General features: G+C 53.5%; 1 protein-coding gene across 2 annotated transcripts in view; it reads left to right on the forward strand.

Annotated features, from left to right (window-relative positions):
* Window positions 1-24,639, forward strand: part of SMOC2 (SPARC related modular calcium binding 2) — a 157,706-nt gene that overhangs the window by 34,951 nt on the left and 98,116 nt on the right. For both annotated transcript variants that reach the window (XM_070377061.1, XM_070377062.1), the window contains exons 2-3: window positions 13,743-13,914; window positions 23,763-23,869. In XM_070377061.1, the coding sequence (XP_070233162.1) occupies window positions 13,743-13,914; window positions 23,763-23,869 (279 nt within the window). The remainder of the gene's footprint in view (window positions 1-13,742; window positions 13,915-23,762; window positions 23,870-24,639) is intronic.

Here is a 24,639-nt window from a genome sequence, read left to right on the forward strand (position 1 = left end):
TGCCTTTGGAACAATCCTAAATTAAAGTTTTGTCTCTGTTTCCATTATAAACCTCATTGTTTTCTTGGTTTGACATTATTCCAGACGTACTGGTCGAAATCTTGGCAGCTTTGCTCAATAGTTCTACCAGATGTTGAGAAGAGTAGTTTTTCCTCTTGAGCATTCTGAGTGAATGTATTCTTTAGGAAATGGTCAAGCTCAGGGTCTGGATGCAGACAGCTGGACACCGGGGAGCAGGCACTGGTCCTGTGTCCTAATTAGGAGATTTTAGGTATGCAAAATGCTAATTTACTTGGCAAATACCTAGACACAGTGGGTAGGTCTCTCCTTCCTCTACGTTTTCCCCTGAATTGAACACCTAGGCAGCGTCTCTCTGGACATTCCCTGAAGCGCTCTACCGGGTCAGAGGATGCATCTGAGTCCTTCGGGGTGAGTGAACATGCTGACCACGTCTCCTCCGCACATCTCCACTGTCAAGAAGACAGGAAAACCTCGCAAGTTTGTTGGGAATTAGCAGTGCCTCTGACTTATTGGGCTCCGAGTTGAGCTGCCTTTCTGGGGCAGGGCCCTCTAGGACATGAAGCAGACACATGCAGACAGGTGCACTTTCTTGATGCTGATGTCCTGTGATAACTCCCCCAGGACGGCGGGGCCCAAGCTGGGGCAGCCACCCCAGAACAGGGCCAGTCTCGAGGCAGGGACTGGGGAGACCAGGGCCTGGATCTCTGCCTTCTGTGAGCGTCTGAGCCTGCAGGCCTGGAGGAGAGGGGTCGGCTCAGTCAGAATGCGGGGGCTGGTGCCAGGATCCCAAAGCCCACTGCTGATGAGCTGTGCCTGCGAGTGGGTGGGCGGGGCCTGCGTGTGGATGGGCAGGGCCTGCGTGGATGGGCGGGCTTGTATAGATGGGCGGGGCTTGTGTATTCTCCAAGCCAGGCTTCAGCAATACGTGAACCGTGAACTTCCTGATGTTCAAGCTGGTTTTAGAAAAGGCAGAGGAACCAGAGATCAAATTGCCAACATCCGCTGGATCACAGAAAAAGCAAGAGAGTTCCAGAAAAACATCTATTTCTGCTTTATTGACTACGCCAAAGCCTTTGACTGTGTGGATCACAATAAACTGTGGAAAATTCTGAAAGAGATGGGAATACCAGACCACCTGATCTGCCTCTTGAGAAACCTACATGCAGGTCAGGAAGCAACAGTTAGAAGTGGACATGGAACAATAGACTGGTTCCAAATAGGGAAAGGAGTTCATCAAGGCTGTATATTGTCACCCTGTTTATTTAACTTCTATGCAGAGTACATCATGAGAAACTCTGGGCTGGAAGAAGCACAAGCTGGAATCAAGATTGCCAGGAGAAATATCAATAACCTCAGATATGCAGATGACACCACCCTTATGGCAGAAAGTGAAGAGGAACTAAAAAGCCCCTTGATGAAAGTGAAAAAGTTGGTTTAAAGCTCAACATTCAGAAAACTAAGATCATGGCATCTGGTCCCATCACTTCATGGGAAATAGATGGGGAAACAGTGGAAACAGTGTCAGATTTATTTTTTGGAGCTCCAGAATCACTGCAGATGGTGATTGCAGCCATGAAATTAAAAGACGCTTACTCCTTGGAAGGAAAGTTATGACCAACCTAGATAGCATATTGAAAAGCAGAGACATTACTTTGCCAACAAAGGTCTGTCTAGTCAAGGCTATGGTTTTTCCAGTGGTCATGTATGGATGTGAGAGCTGGACTGTGAAGAAAGCTGAGCACCGAAGAATTGACGCTTTTGAACTGTGGTGTTGGAGAAGACTCTTGAGAGTCCCTTGGACTGCAAGGAGATCCAACCAGTCCATTCTAAAGGAGATCACTCCTGGGTGTTCATTGGAAGGACTGATGCTGAAGCTGAAACTCCAGTACTTTGGCCACCTCATGCGAAGAGTTGACTCACTGGAAAAGACCCTGATGCTGGGAGGGGTTGGGGGCAGGAGGAGAAGGGGACAACAGATGATGAGATGGCTGGATGGCATCACCAACTCGATGGACGTGAGTTTGGGTGAACTCCGGGAGTTGGTGATGGACAGGGAGGCCTGGCGTGCTGCGATTCATGGGGTCTCAAACAGTCGGACACGACCTAGCGACTGAAATGAACTGTACTGAACTGAACTGTGTGTGGGCGGGGCCTGTGTGTGGATGGGCGGGGCCTGTGTGTGGATGGGCGGGGCCTGCGTATCTGCTGCAGACCCGCTTAGGCAGGGACTTCTGTTCTTCCGAAACAACCCGAGTCAGGGCGCTGCCGCAACGGGAAAGCGGTGCTGCCCCCACCCCTGTTACCTGGCCCCCTACATTCTGGGATCCCTCCCCTGATGGGAGGCCATGGGTGCAGCCTTGTCTGTGATGGCCTCAGGGGAGGCAGCCAGGACAGCTCACTTCTCATTCGTCCTTTGCTCTGTTCGGCACCCGCTGGCGGCCTCATCCTGCAGGGCTGTCAGCATGGCCAGGGTCCCTCCTAGCGCTCTGAGGTCTCCTCTGAAACCCCCCAGTTTGCCATCCTGTCTCCTTGTAATGTTTACTCCTCTATAAAGTGTGTAATGCTCTGAGCACCTTGTGGAAAGCAGAGCAGGCATCTGCCACGGGGTAAGGCGTCTGCTCGGGACACCCATTTGGAAAAGGCCGCAAGGCCTCCTGGGACAGAACGTGGTCTCTGCCCCCTGCCTCCCGCTGCGTCCCCGCCCAGGCTAGCTGCAGACCCGCTTGCTGGACGATGGGGCCCCTCTCGCTCCCCCTCCCCTTCCATTCTCGCCTCTCCCCACCTTCACCCCTTCCCTGGTTTGGGTTTGTTGGGCAATGACTTGTGCCCCAAGTGTAGGGGAGCTCACCCCACTGCCCACGCCCCCCGCCGGCCGGCCTGTCCCCTCGCCCCGACGTTGACCCCCTGCTCTTTACCTCCATCTCAGCGCCTCTCCTCTCCCTCAGCAGGACCTCTCTTCCCCCCAAGTTTCTCTTCCTCCTGTCATTAAAGTGTTTCTCCTTCCTCTGTAATTACAGGTGTAAATTTCAGGATAACCTTTTCAAAAGATGATTCATTTCTCAGCGTTTCATATTTGTTTCATTAGTAATGTAGCCTGGAATGGATATTGACGTCTCTTTTTGCAACTGGTCATTTAGAAATTGGGGTTTAGGGAGCTGGTTCAGGAGATTAATCACCCTTCATCGTTGCTTCCAGAGCAGCGTCTAAGAGCCGCCGGTGATGACAGAACCGTGTCCTCTCGCTGCCCAGGGCCCGGCTCCAAGCCCAGGGGGCTGAGAGCTCCGTGCAGCCAAGCAGCTGCGTTTCCTGTTTCATTTCACTTGAACTCAGTGCAAGTAGCTGCATGTGGCTGGTGGTTTCATGAGCTATCTGACCCCCCCACCAAGTCCTGGGGTGAAGCACCTTGTGTCTGGGTGATGAGGGCGCGGAGCTGTCTCCCCGCCTTGGCCCCTGGGAGGAGGTGAGGCGGCCCAGAGCGGGCGTCGGTGATGGACCGCAGGCGCGCCAGCGGCCGTTCCCGCCCGTCGCGGAGATAGTGCTCCCGCTCGAGGATGATAACGCTGAGCAGCGAGGTGCCAGTGCCAGGAGATGAAGAGGGTCCATTTCGGAGAATTCTCCTCCAAGGCTCCAGGCCTTGGCTATCTCCTAACGTAAACACGGACTCTTAAAAATGTGAAGAATCTGCTTAATGTGTAAACCGAGGTGATGGGGGCGTAGGCCTTTCCATTTGCGTGGATGCTGGCGTGAGGTATCCCTGAGTCGTCCGCAGGCCTGGAGGAGGGGGAGACCTGGGAAAGAGACGAGATAGCAGAAGAGGGGGCTCCTGTGCCCCCAGCCCCTCTTCCGAGCATCTTTCCAAGGCTGCTTGTCAAGACCCGGCCCTGCACGTGGGGGAAGAGTGAAGCCTTTGGGTGGGTGCCCTGGGGCAGGAGGGTGCAGCCATGGCCCCCAGGCGGGTTTCCAGCCCTTAGGACTGCAGTGAAGAGCAGACCCCCAGGCCCCAAGTCCTGGTTTGGTTCTAGCTGCATCGTGGATGAGCTGGTGACCTCCCCTGGGAGCCTCAGTCTCTTCTTTGGTCACTGATGCACCTGAACTTGTGTCCTTCATCGGTGACCCCTGAACTCTGCCTGCCCAGCCTCCAGGCCCTGACAGCATCCTATCCAGGGGGCAGCCTCTGCCCTGGTCCCCAGGTCATGTGGACAAAGGCGCTTGGCTCCTTTCCACAGAGAAAGGGCTTCAGACTTCCTTCCGCGGGTTTCTTTCTCCCGTGGTGGTGGTTGTGTAGGTGTGCAGCGGTCAGCCTGGAAGCGGAGGGTTTCTTCCTGGGTCCTCTTTCCCCGGGAAGCCTCCCTGCCTGGTCCAGCGTGGAGCACACGTGTGCCGCAGTGGTGCTGGGGAGCTCGGGTCTGGACACGCGGGCTCTCAGGAGCCACTCCCTCCCTTTCACGCAGCAAATCCTTGTGAGGGAGCTGCTTTGCACTTGGGCCTGTGTGGACCTGGCAGGACCCAGACCTGTGACCGCTGGCTTCTCCCCCAGCCTTCAGCAAAACACCCTTGCTTTCAACACGTCTCCCGGGCACCTGCTTTGCCCCAGGAAGGGCCAGACCGGCCTCACAGGAGGAGGGACGAGGTCGGGGTGTGGTGAGGGTGCAGACAATGTTTTGGGCGCTGGGAAGGTCTCGCCGGGCTGGGATGCCGACTTGAACCAGGGTTCTGTCTGGTCTCCCCAGGAGTCCCAGGCCCCTGAGCGTGTGTGATGTGCTCATTCTCACCTGAAGAAGTCAGGACTGCGTGAACGCACCTGAGACCTGGGGCGAGCCCACTTCCCCGCCCGGGGACCGGTCTCCCCGCCGCTTCTTGGGCAAGGGAGACTGTTCGCAGCACCGCTCTCACCTGCTGCCTGCAGAGGGCTGCCCCTCTGCTCCCTGCTTCACCCCGCCCGCCCTGCCCTCCGTGCGGACCATCCTGCCATGTGGCACACGGCCTCCTGAGGTTTGGCTCGGGAGCAAGCTCTCTGGTGTCTCTGCTTTGGGATGCATTTCCCCTGCTGCGCAGGTCTCTTTAATAGCCTTACCATGTACTTTAGTGTAATTTGCTGTAAATGCTTTAAAATGAGCAGGAACCTTAAAAAAGCCTGGCTGAAGGCCTCTGGAAATGTCACTTCGTCAGCGAGTGTGCTGGTCTCCTGGGGGCCAGAGGGCGAATGGAGGTGCCCTCTGCCGTCTGCTTGGTGGCCCCAGAGCGGGCGAGGCTGTTGGGGCGTTTATGAGCTCCCCGTCATGACAGAGCACAGGGCATGGCACCTCTGTGGCCACCTTCTCCATCTCCGCCTGGCCTCTGGCCTTGTGCCAGTCAGGCCATCTGTCGGCCCCTCTCACAGGGCTGGTGCACAGAGCGCGGTCCGGGCCCCTGGGCCTTTGTCCCCATGACCTGTCTGCGTGCACAGATGTACCCAGATGGTCCCTGGGATGGACACCGGGGATTCCCCTGGGTTGACCGGTGGCCCAGTGGATGGCAAAGCAACGGACACAGAACCGACCCCAGTGTGCAGGGCGGAGGGTTGGAAAATGGAATCAGACTGGAGCGTTGTACTTGTTCTGTAGGCTGATTTTCCCCTTTGCCTTTAGACACAGGCAGGGTGTGTGTGTGATGTTTCGTGTGCCTTAATCTGGAGGCATCTTGAACACATGGGAAGGAGGCATCCCACACCAGGGAGGTGAGGAGAGATGGGCGTGTCAGGCCATCAAGCAGATGTGTCAGCTGCAACACACTCATGGCAAGCACGCCTGGGTTCAGACGTCTTCCTAACGCTCAAATGTCTACGAGCCCCGTGCCCCTGTGTCTGGTTGCTCAAACACCTTCTGAGCCTGCCACGGGCCTGGTCACTCCTCAGTGAGTCCCGCTGGGTTGTGTTATTGCAGCTTCCCAGACAGTGAGCACTTACCGAGCACCAGCTGTAGACCCGACACACTGCTGGGCTCGGGCCTCACGGATGGGCACATCCATCTCTACCCGAGAGGGCCCAGGTGCTCGTGAGCAGTTGGTCGAGCGTCCACTGTAACGTTCTCCCACTTCCCAGATTCGTCCCGTTTCACAGAACTGCAGCCAGGGAAAAACACGTAGCTGTGAAGCCTCCATTTGGTCTACGCCTTGATTCTTCTCGGGATGCTGTTGAGAACTGGCACTTCACTGTAACTGAACTCATGAAGAAAGTGCTGGCTGGGGCCCGGTGAGACCCCTGTACACATCTTCACGTCACCGCGTGTGGTGACACCCTGGGGACACAGGCCTGGCTTGTACAAGTGGAGGCTTTAAGGCCGCTGATCGTCTCTGAGCCTCGAGAGTGGGGTTGAATGTCGAGTCAGGAGCCTTCAAGTGAGAATCAGAGATCATCCTTGTTCTCATGTAACACCATCTACCTGTATTTTATTTTGAGACTCTCAAACTCTTCTTAATAAAATACAGGTAGATGTTTGAGAGTAACACCAGGACTTCCCTGATGGCTCAGATGGTAAAGCATCTGCCTGCAATGCAGGAGACCTGGGTTCAATCCCTGGGTCAGGAAGAACTCCTGGAGAAGGACATGGCAACCCACTCCAGTATTCTTGCCTGGAGAATCCCATGGACAGAGGAGCCTGGTGGGCTACAGTCCATGGGGACGTAAAGAGTCGGGCACGACTGAGCGACTTCGCTTTCTTTCTTTCTTTCTGAGAGTAACAAACTGACTCTCAAATAAACACAAATCTGGAACAATCAAAATCCAAGAGTTTCTTATCTCCAAGAAGTACTAATAAGAAGCAAAGATATCTGTTTTCATCATTGAAATAAGTATTAATGTGGAGGCAGGGAGGGAAAGTAGATTAAAAAGACAGGCTTTGAGAAAAGAGAAGAGATCTGCAGAGCAGGGCGTGGAGTGGGACTTCCGCCTTTCCCAGCTGTGGGGTCAGGAACCAACACTTACCATGTGGAGGGTGCCTGGAGCTCAGAGGACCAGAGAGGGGCTGGGCCCGGGGACCAGAAGCCCGCAAGGGCTCTATAAAAACTTGAACAGTCTGTGTCCACTCAGACAGAGCGAGACCGCAGCGCTGGGAGTAAAGCACATAGTGCCCCGGCCTGCCCCGCTCCTGTCCCTCCTCAGTGGGGCAGCGCCTGCCACGCCTGCTCATTCCACAGCACCTGGAGCTCGCGATTCTCAGCCAGGCTCCGGGGCCGCAGCTCTGGTGTGCTCAGTCCCTGTGGGTCTGTGTTAGAGTGTGCTCGCGGTGGACGGCGCTCCTGTGTTTGTCTTTGGGCAGGGTTCCTGCAGCCCCTGCTCCAGCTCCTCTGCTGGGTCCCTCTCCGGGCACTAGCACCCCCTCCCCATGGACCCTGAGCGTGGAGCCCACCTGCCTTCGCTGCCTGCATCTTCCTGCAAAACTTGCCCCCTCCTCTCGACACCTAAGTTCCCTCTCTTTCGACTTCATGCTCCTAATTTTCTTTTTGAAAATGACTGTAAATGGGAGGATCTCTTAGCGGTCATCCAGTAGACTTGAAGCTTTTATGATGGGAACATGGCCCAGAGCAAAGATGCCTGGGGTCGAGCGTCTACCCGGGAGGGCTTCCTGCTGGTCACATCTCCGTGTCTTTTCCAAGGACATCCTCATCCACGTCCTTCATCTTCTTTTCACAATAACAATGATGGAATAAGCCTTAGTGTTACCACCATCTTCATTTCACAATGAAGAAGCCAGGATCATTTGGCTAAGAGGACAACTGTCCTGGGACACACAGCCAGCTACCTGTCTCCAAAGTCAATACCCTTCCTTTGCCCACTCTGCCCTGCAGTGCCGACCACCCCCACCCACACTGGCATTTATCAGCAGAGTGTCGTCCACTTTCTCTCTGTTTGTTGGGTTTACAACATAAATCTAGTCGTAAAAATTGAAAAAAAAAAAAGAATTCATCACAATCGTTTGCCCTTGGTTTTTAAATCCCTGCAGCTGTCCCGTAAATACAATGAAAAGCCATCAAGAGACCCCAAATGATGCTGGTGCCGTGACGCCTGTTCTCAATGCTGTGCGGTCTCCCTCACGGTTTCACTCAGCATCTGTGACGTATTAAGACAGATCCCCTCTGCAAGACCCACAGTCTACTGTTTTCACCTATGTTGCCGGCTAGTTTTCCAAATCAGAAAAGGGGGGATCTAGTAGAAGCCCATCCCACTGGCTCTGTGCTGGCCAGCGCATCCTGGTGATCCATCAGCCCCGGCCGGCAGCTCCCGGCGGGGCCGTGCACACGTGGAGACACAGATGCCCTCCTCGCCCTGCAGTTTACTTCGTCCTTCTCAGGCGCAGCGTGAGTCTCGGTGCTTTAGCCATTCGCACGGCTACCGCAAAGGTCAGCAGAGAAAGTGCTATCACTCCCACTGCGCAGATAAGCACGTGACCCCCCGCTGCCATGCTGGTGGCTCTGATGGTGTGCTGAAGGTCCTGAGTAGCGTCTGGCCGTCGCAGAATCCACTTTTCATGGGTTCACGGCATCCATGCTAATTGCCAGTTAATGATCAAGGCCTGGAGGGCTGTCGTAGTGTGGGGGTCATTTTGTCAGACTGTCCGCTGGGTTATCTGTGTGCAGCGAGGAGAATGCAGAGTTGGGAATGTCGTGGTCGCAGGAAAGGGAGCCCCAGTCCCTTCCGGCCCGTTGGTCTGCAGGCCAGTCTCAGCATGACCCCCGGCAGACCCCCTGACGTCACGGCTCTTGGTTTGCTCCCCTGGGTCTCTGTGCTCGGACTCCACACTGCTGTCTTCCTTTCCCGTCTTCTCAAAGGCTCTCTTGGGTGAGAGTCTTCAGATCCCCACACAGGAGTCAGAAGCCCATCCCACGCTCTCAGACGCTCATGCTGTCCTGGCAAGGCCTGCCAGGCCTGTGTCCCGCACGACAGGACGGTGCTCACGGGCCGAGCTGGGTGGTGAGCCCCTGTGCTGTTGGTTGCCTCTGGACCTTACTCTCCGCGAGGACGGGCCCTCCTCCGAACCCTCGCAGAGTCCAGGAAAACTCGTGACAGAGGACAGTCCCCCAGCAGTCACTGGGCAAGTCCAGTTCAAGACGGAGCTGACTGTCGCCTGCCCTAGAAATACGAGGCTTTATTCCTGAAGAGTGGGACACGGAGGCAAAGACTGCTAAAACACTGAAGTAGAGTGCTTTTAAACATGCGTGGGTGGGTGCGTGTTAGTTCCAGCAAATGGATGAGAAATGAGTGAGTGAGTGAGTGAGAGAGAGAATGAGTGAGTGAGGGGTGGCTGTCTCTGGGCAGAGAACACCCTGCAGCAGCTGTGTTTCCCTGGAGCGTCTCAGCTGCAGGCTCGGCTGGAAAATGCTTGTCCGGCTTTGAGTCACGGGTTCGCTTCTCTATTCCACTAGAAAGTAGGGAGCACTTTCCTGAGATCTGACAGCTCAGGGTCTAAAGTGAAGCTGCCCTTTAAAGCAGGGTGTGTGTTTCTCGTCCTCCCCACCTCCTTCCTTGGTGGTTCAAGGTCACGTCCTCTCTCGAGCCCCCCAGATCCACCTGCACCCCGGACGCACCACGGGTTCCGACCTGTCTCCCCTCCCTGGTGTGTGGGCCTCGTCCTGGCATCGAGCAAGCACACGTCCTTGGAAGCGATGTTCGCTTTCCGGTGGCTCATTATTTAGAAAGTTCTTGCTTTGGGGAATCTTCCAGCTGCATGATTATGTAATTCAGAGATGTTTTTCTTAATTTAACCCATGCCCTGTGTTATCTTGTAAAAACGCCATCTTCCATCAACATATCAACATTGCAGGGGAAAAATTTGTCCGTATTAAGAGTTTAATCCGTTTCTTAAACGGTTTCACTTTGTTCCCACTTTCCCTCTGGTTTAAACCCTACATTTATTAAGCAGAATGTGGACCACGGCTGTGACCCGTGCACACTGGACGCGCTTTCGCTAGCGCTGCGGCCAGTCGACCTGCGGGCAGATGTGCACGTGCAGCCCCTTAGCCCGCCCCCCACCCCCCACGTGCCGACAGCACTGCATCCTGAACGGAAGAGAGACGGGCTCGGGCCCCGAGGGCGTTGCTGTCATGGCGCTGCTCAGGGGTAACAGAGTCCCTCTAAGCTGGACAAAGGGCCTTTTATCAGAACCAGTGTGAAGGCCCTCAGCCATGTTCGTTAGTGAACACTAAATTCTTTAGAAGAGGAATATTGGTATATTTTATTTTCCTCCCTGGGCTTTGTTTAGTAAAGAATCTAGCTCCTTGAAAAGCTCACTTTCCTCTGTGCACTGACTCCCCTGGAATTTAATTGCTGGTAAAAGTGGGGAGGGGGAGAAATGTGGAGAAAGTATGAGTTCTCTCATTTCTGAGAAAGAACGGGTCCATTGTTTGTTCCACACCATTAAATTACCAAGAATTACAGTCAAATCCCAAACGCCTGAATGCTTGACTTTTTCAAAACTGAGAAGAGAGAGGCTGTCGCCCTCCATTTAGAGAGAATCGTAATTATGGTGTCTTCCCTAAGTCATCTGCATTTCCTTGTCTTAGGGTTTCAGGAAATACAAATAGAGCACCTCTTATACGTAAAAATTAGCAGGATTTACGTTATTGCCTGTTTTCATCTGAAATTGAACGGCGCTCCTTCTGGGCGGGCTCCCGTGTGGGCCGGGCCTGGGAGGGTCCTGGGATGTTTCAGTCAGCTCTGCTCCTCTGTGGCCCCTCTCCCTGTCTCTCTTGCTCTTGCACAAAACTGCTCTGGTCCCAGCCAACTGTGAGTCATAGGAACAAGTCTGTGAAAACTAGATGCTTGTGAGGAGCAGAATGAGGCAGCTTTGAAAGACAAGCAGCGTTTCATGCAGACAGGATCCCTCGTGTGGAGATCCTGTCTCCTGGGAGCTGCTGCCGCCAGGGCTGGAACGTTGGCTGACACGAATCAGTCTCAGGGAGAGCGAAAAGAAAAAGAGGTTGAAATTCTGCAGTGACAGAATTCAGTCAATGTGCTTCTGTGCTTTTTCTGGTTCAGTAGCTCAGCGTGTCCGACTCTCTTTGACCCCATGGACTGCAGCACACCAGGTCCCCTTGTCCCTCACCATCTCTGAGTTTGCCCAAGTTCACGTCCATTGGCTTGGTGATGCCATCCAACCGTCTCATCTTCTGTTGCCCCCTTCTCCTCCTGCCCTCAATCTTTCCCAGCATCAGGGTCTTTTCCAGTGAGTCAGCTCTTCACATTAGGTGGCCAAAGTATTGGAGTTTCAACTTCAGCGTCAGTACTTCCAATGAGTATTCAAGACTGATTTCCTTTAGGATGGACAGGTCGGATCTCCTTGCAGTCCAAGGGACTCTCAAGAGTCTTCTCCAACATCATAGTTTGAAAGCATCAATTCTTTAGCACTGAGCCTTCTATATGGTCCAACTCTCACATCCATACAGGACTACTAGACAAACCATAGCTTTGACCAGATGGACCTTCATCATTAAAGTGATGTCTCTGCTTTTTAATATGCTGTCTAGGTTGGTCATAGCTTTCTTCCAAGGAGCAAGCATCTTTTAATTTCATGGCTGCAGTCACTGTCCACAATAATTTTGGAGCCCAAGAAAATAAAGTCTGTCATGGTTTCCATTGTATCCCCACCTATTTGCCATGAAGTGAGAGGACTGGATGCCATGATCTTCATTTTCTGAATCTTGAGTTTTAAGCCATCTTTTTCACTCTCCTCTTTTACTTTCATCAAGAGTTCCTCTTCACTTTCTGCCATAAGGGTTGGGGTGGTGTCATCTGCATATCTGATGTTATTGATACTTCTCCCGGCAATCTTGATTCCAGCTTGTGCTTCTTCCAGCCCAGCGTTTCTCATGATGTACTCTGCATATAAGTTAAGTAAGCAGGGTGACAATATACAGCCTTGATATACTCCTTTTGTGATTTAGGACCAGTCTGTTGTTCCATGTCTTGTTCTAACTGTTGCTTCTTGACCAGCATAAAGATTACTCAGGAGGCAGGTAAGGTAGTCTGCAATTCCCATCTCTTTAAGAATTTTCCACAGTTTGTTTTGATCCACACAGAAAGCTTCTGTACTTGCTGTATTTAAGAATAATTTTTTTTTTTTTGCAAAATCTTGGAAAGGCAATGATCTCTTTTCCCTTGCCTGTTGGTTAAAATAAGCACAGATCATTTCAGCAAGTGAACTTACTCACAGGAAGAATTAGAGTGTGGAAAGTCTGCCCCCTGCGTCCCAGAGCCCCGCTGGATGAAGACGTGATGCTCAGGTGCTGAGCACGGCCTGGTGTCTGGAGCCTTCATCCAGAAACCTAGGAAATGGCCCTTAGTCAGCTCCCAGAGGTTCAGGTAGAGAAGTGGTCACCCACAGGCTCCTGGCCACGATGCCCTCACTGCCCATCTTCCCCAGGACCCCACCTGGACCCCAGGAGGGATGTGCTTCCCTGGGCAGCTGGCCCCCAGACCCAGGGCCCGTCCCTCCCCATGGCTTCACCTCAGCTTCGGCGTTATTGGTCTTCACATGTCGCCAAGCAGGACACTCGGAGATGAAAGGGGCGAGTTTGGGTATCTATCTTCTCAAGGAATGAGGCGCCCGGAGTTTGAGACTTTTCTTTCTTTTTCTTCCTGACGAGAGAACAGGTCGATGAGGTCCCTGAGCTTCTGCTGAACTCCATTGCCTCTCTTCCTCCGGCTCCTACTTGAACAGGGGAGGGGGTGCTGTGAGCGGAGCCAAGTATTATGGGGGCAAACACGCTGGATAAACCGTTCAAATGGCCACAGTGCCCAGGGCTCTGCACACGCCGTGGAGTGTTGAGCAGTGGCCACACCTCAGCACTGACCTTTCCTTTGATGACTCAGTGCTGCTCCGTTAATCAGAGCAAAGGCCTATGTGGAGCAGGCGATGCTCCAGGGGCCACGTCCTCTAACACGAAGCAGCGTTGGAGTCAGCCTGGTGTTGGTCATTGTGTCTGGGGTGAGCAGGACTGGACAGGACTGGGGTTGGGAAGCTGAGGTGGCAGAGGATACCATCCATGGGTGGCGGTGGGTGTGGGGGCAGGTGTGGGGGCTGGTGGCCAGATCTGAGCCCCACTGGGAGACCCCTGAGCTCTGAAGCTGTGTGTCCAGGTCATCAGAGGAGCCAAGGCAAGGATAGGGATCCAGGAGGGGCCCCCAGGGCAGGGGCTGTGTGCCTGTAGTGCCCCTGAAGCCCCTCAGACCCCATGGAAAGAACTCCCTCTGGAGCCAGGGCACTTACTCAGAAACTGACCTTCCACACGAAGGGGTACCTGGGGTGTGGATGAGATTGTGAGGTGCTGTCCAGCAGGGAGGGCCTGCCCCCCAATTCCAGAAAGACAGGGGGCTCCGGACACACGTGACTTCCAAGCTTACGGCAAAACGTAGTGAATGGAGGGGTCACCCAGGCACTGAATTCACAGACTCAAAGCACAGCATTGCTATGCAGCCTCTTAGAGTAAACAGAGCGCGTGTGTCCCAGGGCAGACCTGGGTGGTGTCCCAGGCCAGTGGTGCAGCCTTCAGAGGTTCACACACCCAATGCTGAGCAGAGCGGGAACGACCAGCTATCCGGATGACTGAGACCCCGGAGGTCAGAGGCTTCCGGGCTTCCCACCGTGTTTCTGGGGCACTCCCTCAACGCTAAGTGGCCTAGACAGCCTCCTGCATTCCCCAGAACACTCCTTAAGATGTCTGGATTCTTTTTTCTTTTCTCCTCCAAGTTTTTGAGAGTTGACCAAGACAAGGACAAAGATTGCAGCTTGGACTGCGGGGGCTCCGCCCAGAAGCCGCTGTGTGCCTCCGACGGGAGGACCTTCCTGTCCCGCTGCGAGTTCCAACGCGCCAAGTGCAAAGACCCCCAGCTAGAAATTGCTTATCGAGGCAACTGCAAAGGTAAGTTTCCTTCCATCACTGTTCAAGAGCCAAGCCCTGAAACGTACGTTCACGTGCTTTATCTTCGCCTGGTCAAGTTTTCCTGTGTAAAAAGTCAAGAGTTTCTGCTCGTGAATCTTTGTCAGGGCGCGTCGCGGTAAGGGTCGTTTTTGAATCATCGTATTCTTGTTGAATGTTCTTCTTTCTTAGAATGTTTTATGACGTCACACATTGCAACACAAATTCATCCACGTTTCACAGAGTGTTTCCAGAGTCTCCTGAAATTATTCTTCCTTGCTCCCATTTTTAAAGTGGTTCTTCCAAGCCCTTCTCATTTCACCTTCCGTAGCGTGTGGGGCGTGCATAATAGCGCCTGTGCTGTTTTCAGGGATTTTTTTTCTCTTCTTTTTTGGCACGGATTTTACACTTGTAATTTTCAGTTTTCCTGATTTAAGAAGCGGATTTAGAGCTAACAAGCACACTTAGAGCAAAACATTGAAAGGTTTCCCATGTTAATGAAAGGTTTGACTCAGCAAAACACGTTTCAAACACAAATAGAGTCATTTTAAGAAAGAGATTTAACTTTTTTTTTTCTTATTATCTAGGAGAAAAGACCACACAGGCTAAAACCCCCTTGAGACCACGTCCTGCGGTGTCTAGCTGTTAGCCCAACAACCGCTCAAATGAAGGGAAGCTGGTGCCCTGGGCCTGCACTTGGCCAGCCTCTGCTTTCCTCCCACAGTGCCACCCAGCCTAGCGGGCAGGTCCGAGGCACTTCTCCCTGTGACGGAGACGGAGCTGCCTGTTCCCTGGACCTGGGTGCTGCTCCTGTTGGCACCTCATGGGACCCTCTGCCCATGGGCGTCGGGCAGCCCAGCACCCACCTTCCTCCTGGCATTCGATTAGTGTGCCCTAAACACATCACTCTGTGAGAAACTTGGATGTAACTTTATGCCTTGATGGCCATTACACACCTCAGGTATCTGCGCTGAGAAATGAGAAGTGACCCAAGAATAGTCTCAAGTATCAAGGGATCTTCCCTGCAGAGAAGTTTCTAGAAACAGTGGCCTGTGCTGGCTTAACTCATGAGGACAGGTGCTGTGGTGTGAGGTTTGAGTTTTATGTTCCTCTTTGGTGCCCTGTTCTTTTAGACAGCCCCATCAGATATCCTCTTGGTGATACCTCCCATCAGACACTCAGTTGGAGGACTGTGAGGAAGCTGCCACATTAAACCTCTGTGTTGGCCATGGTCTCTGTGGGTGTCTGAGACGGATTAATTACGCTGAGGCCAGAGGCCCATCCATCCGTCAGTCTGTCTGAGTCCATCTGCTAGGGTGGACTCTCCCAAACCTCACACTTGGAACTCTGCAGAGTCTACCTTGCCTCACTTTTGGACAGGAGGTTAAGTTGGCATTAAGCACAGACGGCCTTTTGGGAACGCCATCTGCAGCTCACTTGTGTTTGGATCCAGCCTAATTCTTCTGGATTTCTCCCTTGGTTGGAATTCTCACATCTCACTGAAGAAATTTCATGCCATAAATTTATGACAAAAAATGAGATAAGGGAGAAGAAGTTTAAAAACTACTGCTGTGACTGCAGCCATGAAGTTAAAAGACACTTGCTCCTTGGAAGGAAAGCTGTGACAAACCTAGACGGCGTATTAGAAAGAAAGACACCACGTGGTCGACAAAGGCTCATGTAGTCAAAGTTATGGTTTTTCCAGTAGTCACGTATGGATGTGAGATTTGGGCCATAAAGAAGTCCAAATCTTCTTTAAAGATGTGGCTGAGTGCTGAAGAACTGGTGCTTTCAAACTGTGGTGCTGGAGAAGACTCTTGAGAGTCCCTTGGAAAGCAAGGAGATCAAACCAATTAATCCTAAAGGAAATCAACCCTGAATGTTCATTGGAAAGACTGTTACTGAAGCCCCAGTACTTTGGCCACCTGATGAGACGAGCTGACTTGCTGGAAAAGACCCTGATGTTGGGAAAGATTGACGGCAATAGGAGAAGGGGGCAGCAGAGGATGAGATGATTAGATAACATCACTGACTCAGTGGACATGGATCTGGGAGACAGTGAAGGACAGGAAAGCCTGGCATGCTGCAGTCCATGGGATCACAAAGAATTGGACATGACCTAGTGACTGAACAACAGCAATGAAGGTAAAAACAGAACTTATCTCTTAAAACCAAGTTTAATTCAAATCAAAAGGATTAAAATAAAGAGAATGTGAAGATACCTGTGAATTTCAAGATCAAGTTTATTTGGTGCTTCAGCTACTGGGGGTGGCAAATACATGAAGTTACTTTAAAGAGGTGCTGTCAGTCGTACAGCACAGTTTGAAATACGCGGGCATTAGGGACCCCGACATTGTAGATCTGGGGGGCAGGCTTGGGGCTCTGAGGCATCTGCTCTCAGCCCCCGTCTCTGAGTCTGTGATCTGAGTCTGGTCCGCAGGAGGCCACAGAAAAGGGGTTTCCCATCTGCAGCAGACTTTTCCTGCATAAGCAGCTTCTCCCTGGATCCGGGCTCAGAGCGGGAGCGGGACCTCCCCAGACGGGATGGGCCCCTCATACCAGCTGGCTTGCTTCTCAGGCCACTTCCCCGTCCTGCCGCCCAAAGTCTGGCATCTAACACCCCCAGCCCACCCCAGGCCACATGGTGGGGGTTCAGTATGAACAGGAGGGGCCTGGTGCTGGTGGGCGGACAGGCATCCTGGCGGCAGTGGGCAGCTGCTGCTGCCCCGCTCTGTCCAAGAGCGCTGGCTAGACTCCATACCAGCCCAGCTCGGGCGCGTTCCGCTCTGATGGTGAGAGGTGGAGAAGCAGGCCGAAAGACCCTTCCACCGCAGGGAATGTGAAGACTCATCCGCGTTTGCCCTAAATTATTCCTGGTGTTGAAATTGGCTGGTGACTCAAGTATCAAGTTGGTGACTGTGAAGCTGCGTGTTTTGAGGACATTTCCATGTATTTGATGGGTGACAGCTTCATGGGCCAGTCTCTTACGGATGTTCTAATTTGGAAACGATTGAAATATTTCAGTATTTGGTTAAAGTTGGATGAAAATGTTTTCTGCATTTCATATTATGCTCTGCTGACCTTGAACAGAAGTGCAGTGGTTTACACCGATGGGTTTTTCTCATATTTTCTTTGAAATTTGTGGAGTCTGTATTTTTAGAACCCAGCAAACTCATTAATGTTTTTCTTTTGATCTAAGACCATTGGGACTGTCTTTCTTTTCAAGCAAATCTCTGGCATTAAATTAAAAAAACAGAAGAAAGAAGAAAAAGAAAAGTCAGATGCCAGGCGATCTTGGAGGTATTCTGAGGTTTCTGACACACGGTCATACAGGGTTCTGACAAAAGCAGCTTCCTGGAGATTCTAAGACCCGGGTCTTTTGAGTGATGGATATGTAAGAGGAACATTGTCGCCAAGTGATGCCTGATATTTGTCATCCTCCTCCACTGCCCGAATCTCACAAGTGCTGTCCTGATGGTCATCGCAGAGTGACCGGTGCCCATGTTGGGGTCTCCGTGGGCGTGAGTGTCATCCGCACGTGAGCACGAGGGCCTGCAATGCTCTGCAGATGGGCCCCACGCCATCATGGTCGTGATGACTTCTGGACCCCTCACTCTCTCCCTGTGAAAAACCTGAGTGATACACATCTGGGCGTTCACTCTGGCCAAATAGTGACCGTTGGTCTAGAAGCCTTGGGGTTGCTTACAGGCCCTTTGTCCGAGTTGGGCTGCTGTGGCGAATGTCTCCTCAGCATGCTCAGGGCAGGCTGGGCCCTGGGTCCATGGGACCATCTGCATTCACCCACATGACCCGGGCCACTTGCGGGGGACGTCCTGATGACCTGGGCGGGACGTGGACTCTGCTGGTCCTGCAGGGAGAGCTCAGGCCCCAGCTCTGTTGCTGGACATTCTGTGAAAGGCATGACCCACACACACGGAGAGTACCGAGGTTTTCCAGTGGATTTCTGCGAGGCCTGAGAGTGCCGGTCAGCCCCTCTTGGTACAGTGGTGCCCTCTCTGAAGTGCTCTGTGTGCTTTTACTGTAATTTTATTAAAATGCACGATGTAAACCCTGAGAGCGGTGCAGGCGTGCAGCCCAACAGGACTGGTATGGCCCCACCGGCCTCTCTCCCCTCCCCGGTCTGGGGCAGGAGGTGCTGTGGGTCTCCACATGGGCAGAGATAGGGCTGGGGTGGTAAGCTCCTGGCCTCTGCACACCCCGAGCTCCCAGAGGTCAGGGAACCATGCAACCAGGACGAGATGCCAGGCTGGCGGGCTGCACCTGACTTCTCATCTCTGAAACAGGGGGTTGGGTCAGGTGAACACGAGGAAGTCTATCTCTCTGAAGGTTTTTCTGATCACGGACATGTGGTGGTCAGCAACTCTTGCTTATATTTGGAGAGCCGAGAAATGGACTGGAAGCTGCATCACTGACCGCTTGCCTAGGCTTCAGATGACCTGCCCCGGAAGAAGGCAGGGCCTCTGAATTTCCCTCTACCTCCCAGGGAGGCTTTGTTATCTGGCGACGGTGCCCAGGACCAGGGCACAGTTTGGTTGCTCGAAGTCAGTGTTCAAGCTGGTTTTAGAAAAGGCAGAGGAACCAGAGATCAAATTGCCAACATCCGCTGGATCATCGAAAAAGCAAGAAAGTTCCAGAAAAACATCTATTTCTGCTTCATTGACTATGTAAATGCCTTTGACTGTGTGGATCACAATAAACTGTGGAAAATTCTGAAAGAGATGGGAATACCAGACCACCTGACCTGCCTCTGAGAAATCTGTATGCAGGTCAGGAAGCAACAGTTAGAACCGGGCATGAAACAACAGACTGGTTCCAAATAGGAAAAGGAGTATGTCAAGGCTGTATATTGTCACCCTGCTTATTTAACTTCTATGCAGAGTACATCATGAGAAATGGTGGGCTGGAGAAAGCACAAGCTGGAATCAAGATTTCCAGGAGAAATATTAATAATATCAGATATGCAGATGACACCACCCTTATGGCAGAAAGCGAAGAACTAAAGAGCCTCTTGATGAAAGTGAGAGTGAAAAAGTTAGCTTAAAGCTCAACATTCAGAAAACTAAGATCGTGGCATCTGGTCCCATCGCATCATGGCAAATAGATGGGGAAACAATGGAAACAGTGGCTGATTTTATTTTTCTAGGCTCCCAAATCACTGCAGATGGTGACTGCAGCCATAAAATAAAAAGACACTTACTCCTTGGAAGGAAAGTTATGAACAACCCAGACAGCATATTAAAAAGAGACATTACTTTGTCAACAAAGGTCCGTCTAGTCAAAGCTATGGTTTCTCCAGTAGTCATGTATGGAGGTGAGAGTTGGACTATAAAGAAAGCTGAACACTGAAGAATTGATGCTTTTGACCTGTGTTGTTGGAGAAGACTCTTGAGAGTCCCTTGGACTGCAAGGAGATCCAACCAGTCCATCCTAAAGGAGATCAGTCCTGAATATTCAATGGAAGGACTGATGCTGAAGCTGAAACTCCAATACTTTGGCCACCTGATGTGAGGAGCTGACTCATTGGAAAAGACCCTGATGCTGGGAAAGACTGAGGGCAGGAGAAGGGGACCACAGAGGATGGGATGGCTGGACGACAGAGGATGGGATGGCTGGATGGCATCACTGACTCATTGGACGTGGGTTTGGGTAAACTCCAGGAGCTGGTGATGGACAGGGAGGCCTGGCGTGCTGCAGTCCCTGGGGTCGCAAAGAGTCGGACACGACTGAGTGACTGAACTGAGCTGAACTGAGGTGAAGTTGGTGTTGACCTGCCAGCATTTTCTTCAGCAAGAAGAGTCTTTCCACGGAGGAGTCTGCAGATGTGTGATGTGTGTGCTTGTGTGCATAGGTTCACATACACGTGTATATGTGGGCAGGCACCTCCGTGTGAGGAGGTTGTGTGTGTCCTGCAAGAACATATGTACATGTGTGTTTGTGTGCATATGCGTGTGTGTCTCTCTGCCAGGCCCTTTTGGCCAGGCTTGTGTCCTTGCTTCCTGCCTCGTCTCCTCAGACTCCTTGCACCCACATGCAGGCTCTGAGATGCCTTTCACACGTGTGGTTCAGGCCGGTTTAGTCATGCTGGCACTTGTCCCTTGCAGAAACCCTCCCCAGGCCTGTTGGCCTTAACCCTCCATGGTGTTCTCCCAGGTCTGATGTTAGACGCACCCTCTTGATGAAAGCAGACACAAGAGGTGGGGCCGTTGCTCTCATGTTCAAACCAGGATCAGAAATACCACAGGACTTTGTGAAATATTGTAAAAACAAACAAAACAAAACACTTCTCTGCTTCAGCAACACCTGTATCCTCCAACAGTTCACCGGGGGAGCTGGGCGAGCGCGGAGCGGCCTCAGCTGTCCCCTTCCCGCAAAGGTCGAGGCCAAAGTTCACACAAAAGGATCCCGAGACCACTTGCCTGGGGAGCTGTGTGATGCACGGATGGTCTTCACAGAGCCGGCTCTAACTGGTTGCTTCCTGGATAAACATGTCAGAAACGTCTGAACACTTTCGTATGTTTGTGCTGTAGCTTGCACTTTATCTTTTGCCTTTAGGACTTGGCCACCCCAGTTGTGCACCCTGGGTTTTCCTGTCTAATTTGTTTCTGTCTTTGTGCGTTTACAATGATAATACCCATTTAAAATAGACACTCGGCCCCTTTCTCCTCGGCTCTGAGCCGCTCCCTCTGGTCGAGGGATGGCGTGGGCTCTTGCTGCGGTGCTGCCCGCTGGCCGGCTGCAGGCGGGCAGACGAGGAGCCTCCTCGGCGCCCTGCTGGTCCTGTGTCACAGCCCGGCGCTCCGCATCATTTACGCCAAAGAACACCGCAGCACAGAGTTCTTCGTTTTTCTGAGTCTGGCCTTCAGAATGACGGGTTGGTAAAGTATCACAACTTCTGAAATACAAGATCTGCTTCATTGGACGCCAGTAGAGTAAGAAGCCAGCCACCCTCGGGCTAGTGTTCTGCAGCTGCTACCAATGGAGAGCTGGCTTCTTCATCGGCCTTGCTCGTTCTGCCCCAGCCTGGTCCGTGCAGAGGCCCCGTGCTGGCCACGGGACCCAGTGGAGAGAGCTCTGTGTCCCCAGAACGTCGACCCCCCCATGCTCAGAACCACCAACATGTAGTCGCCCTGCTGGGCCCAGAGTCAGCAGGTCTGTTGACCAGAAAATTACTCAGTGTCGCCTCTCCATAGATGTCATAGATGGACTGTAAATAATCCCATATCCCCTCGAGTTTCTTCCTCAGTAAGGAGCGGGCTGGGGGCTCTGGGGTGAGGACTCGCCTAGGAAGAGTTAAAGGGAACACGGTCCCCTTCCTTCAGGGTCATGCTCCAGCACCGTCCTGTGTGTGATGGACGGGGGCCCCACGAGAAGAGCGCTGAGGCTCTGGGCAGTCCAGCTCAGGGCCGCCGGGAAATGTCAGTGCCCCTCACGTTCTGGCCGAGCCTCCTCGGGCCCTTTTGACTGTTCTTCTCCAAAATTCTTCTGCATGAAATGGGCAGCAAATTTGTCTCTTCCCATAATCACTTAATCTGATTAATTGATTTTAGCAAAGTAGGAAATGATTTGCTTCTTGTTTAAAGGACAGCATCCTTAGAAATGGCCGCTCTGAAACGTGGCTGCTTGTTTCTGGTTTAGAGCGAGCGTTGCATCGTGACAGTCTCTGTGACCCATGTCTCCTGATGCACAGACATGCTTGTGAACAGGAATCTCTGTTACTCTGCAACAGAGAGAAAACGATGAGCAGAACGAGACAACACACGCCGGGCGTCGGCCCCGTGTCTCAGTCGGGTGGAAGCGGCGGCTGCTGTTGAGATCCTTCTCAAGAGGGCAGCCGCTGCGACTTAGACGTCTGGGGTGTGGCAGGTGGTCTGGCAAGCGGCGCCCTGGGTTGGTGGGCAGATAGAGGCTTGCTCTCAGGGATGGGCCCTGCATTTCCTGCTGCACAGTCCTCCTGGCTCCCCACGCCTGGGTCACCAGCCATGTGCCAGCGTAAACCGGAATTTAACGCTCTGTCCACATAAGAGGTTTGAGAACTCCCTGATCAGTGGCAAACACACTCTTTTGAAGACTGCATTGGAGACAGGAGCGAGGCCCATGGGTTCTTTGGTCGATGTATGTGCTTGTGCCGTGTTCCGCGAGAGTTCAGCTGTTGGGAATAATTTGTAACTCGTCTGGACCCTCGTGGAGAGCTCGCAGGCTGGGAACGCATATCACTTTTCCTTTGAGACAGTCAAACCACAGGTTATACTAAAAAATGAGGACAGAAGTCCAGCACAGCAGTGTTTTCTCCTCAGCGAAAACACAGGCTGTATTAAAACCACATGTTGCTGAGTGCTGGCAGGAACGCAGATCACGACACGAGAGCCCGCATCGACGCGCCCCCGGCGCACAGGCCCGTCGTGCCGAGGGCCGGCCCCACGGCGCTTGCTTGGGGTCCGAGATGAGGGCCCCCAGCAGCAGCACCTGTGCTCAGGCCCGGCACCGCGGGGCAGGAGCCCCGAGCCTGGAGCTGGGCCCCAGATGGCGTCTCGTCATGGCCAGAAGATTTTACTCCTGGGCAAGCAGAGAGTCACCCGCTAAAAATGCTGGGCGGTGGACACGTTTGAAGCAGTATCTCTCAGCGTCCAGAGGGCCTTTCAGACCTAGACAACTTGTAATTTAAATCTGGAAACACTTAAGAAAAATGGGGAAAGCCATTCTTTTCGACTTGTGAGATTCAAGTGAGTTACGTGGGCTGGCAGTCCGCAGAAATAAGCCCTGTGCTCGGGGTGCGGGCCCCGGGCGGGAGGCTGGTGGAGGCGGCCCCGGGGGCGGCCTTCTCCGTGGTGGACACAGACTCAGCTGGCCTGCAGTCCTGGGACAATGGGCCTCCCTGGGGCTCAGCACAGCCCCCGTAACTCGCTCCAGGCTTCCGAGATAAGCGTCAGGGGCGAGCAGGCTCTGGTGCCCAGCTCAGATGGAGCGGGTGAGGGGGGCCGCCTTCCTCACCGTGACCAGGTCTCCACGGTGTGTCCTGGCGGCTGTTTCCTGACACCTGCGTCGGGAGCTGGGTGGGGACTGCCCCCGTCTTTCCCTTTTCTGCTAGTTTATGAAGTCCCAGGGGTATCCTCCCGAGGAACACGAGGAACCTCGTGTTTTCCATCCAGTCATCACAGTGGATATTTCACCGTGAATGTGTGGAAATCCGTGCTCAGTGCGCCAGGAGGGCTGATAAAGATACTTGACTCTTTAATCTGACGTATTGTTGGATTTTCCACTTGAGGTTGGAAGTGCAGGAGCTGGTGTTACTCTGAGATGCTAAGAAACTCAGATGCAGAAGGAAGAGCCTGCAGGGTGGACAAGGGTACACACAGACGGTGCGGGCCCCCTGGACTGCAGCCACGGGCCAGACGGCCTGTGCCCTGGGGGTGCCTGCCCTCCCACGCCCAGGCCAGTGTCCCTGAGCTGAGTCTTACCATAGCTCTCAGACGTGGCCCCCACGTGGCACATGGCCTGGCCGTGTGCTCCGGAGGACGTCCTTGGGTCCTGGAGTCTGTCTGTGGCCCGTGGGGGTACCACCTGACTTCCGCTGTCCAGGAAGTAGAGTCCGCCTTTCACCACGGTCAAGCCTGGTGGATTTTGGAGCCTCGGCCTCCTGGCTCCCTGGGCGTGGAGGACACCCCACTCTTCCCGCCAGGTCTGGCCCTCCCCTCCGGGACACTGGCACCCTGACAGGTGCCCGCCTGCAGCTGCCCGCCCCGTGAGGTCCCTGCAGCCCGGCCGCCCACGTGGTGCCTCTGCTGGGCGTCTCCAGGGGCCTGACTGCCACCCTGCCCTGTGCCTTCCCGCAGACGTGTCCAGGTGCGTGGCCGAGAGGAAGTACACCCAGGAGCAGGCCCGCAGGGAGCTGCAGCAGGTGTTCATCCCCGAGTGCAGCGACGACGGGACCTACAGCCAGGTGGGCGGCCTCTCCCGGGGACTGGCCCCGCCTTCCCCCTCGGGGCAGTGGCTCCCTCCTCGGAGCAGGCGCTCCTGTCCTGGGGAGCGGACGGGGTCCCGCCGGCCCGCTCACGGCAGAGACCCCAGCCCCAGTGCGAGGTCATTTCTGGAGGGGCCCCTGCCAGGCCGCAGGTCAGGGGCACATGCACTGTCTGCCTTTCTGGGTCCGCCAGTGGCCGCATCTAAGCACCCAGGTCTCCACGCGGAACGGGTCGATGTTATCACTGTCATTTTGTTTAAAGGAAATGAGTTCCTGAGATGCCCTGCTAACTGACGTATTGACTTTAGATGGAAAAAAGCAAACCAGATAGGGTCTGTCATGAGCCAGACGACAGCACAGACTCCCCTGTGGCTCAGCTGGTGTAGACTCTGCCTGCTGTGCGGGAGGCCTGGGCTCCACCCCTGGGTGGGGAAGATCCCCTGGAGAAGGGAAAGGCTACCCACTCCAGTGCTCTGGCCTGGAGAATTCCACAGACTGTGCAGAGAGTTGGGCACGACTGAGCGACTTTCACTTTAGATTTCATCCAATAATGTGAATTCTGTGCCTTTTTTTAAAGCAATCACTTGACCTTTGGAAGACTCAGGGAGGAGAGAGAGAGACAGAGAGAGGTTGGAGCTGTGGGTGGCGTCCAGCTCAGGCTGGCTGGTGGGGGGCAGGTGGGGCCAGGATGGAGCATCTCACTGGCAGCTGGACACGTCCCCTGTCCCCAACTTCGCTTCAGGCCGATG

Source organism: Bos mutus, chromosome 9, assembly GCF_027580195.1.
Source record: "Bos mutus isolate GX-2022 chromosome 9, NWIPB_WYAK_1.1, whole genome shotgun sequence".
NCBI lineage: Eukaryota > Metazoa > Chordata > Mammalia > Artiodactyla > Bovidae > Bos > Bos mutus.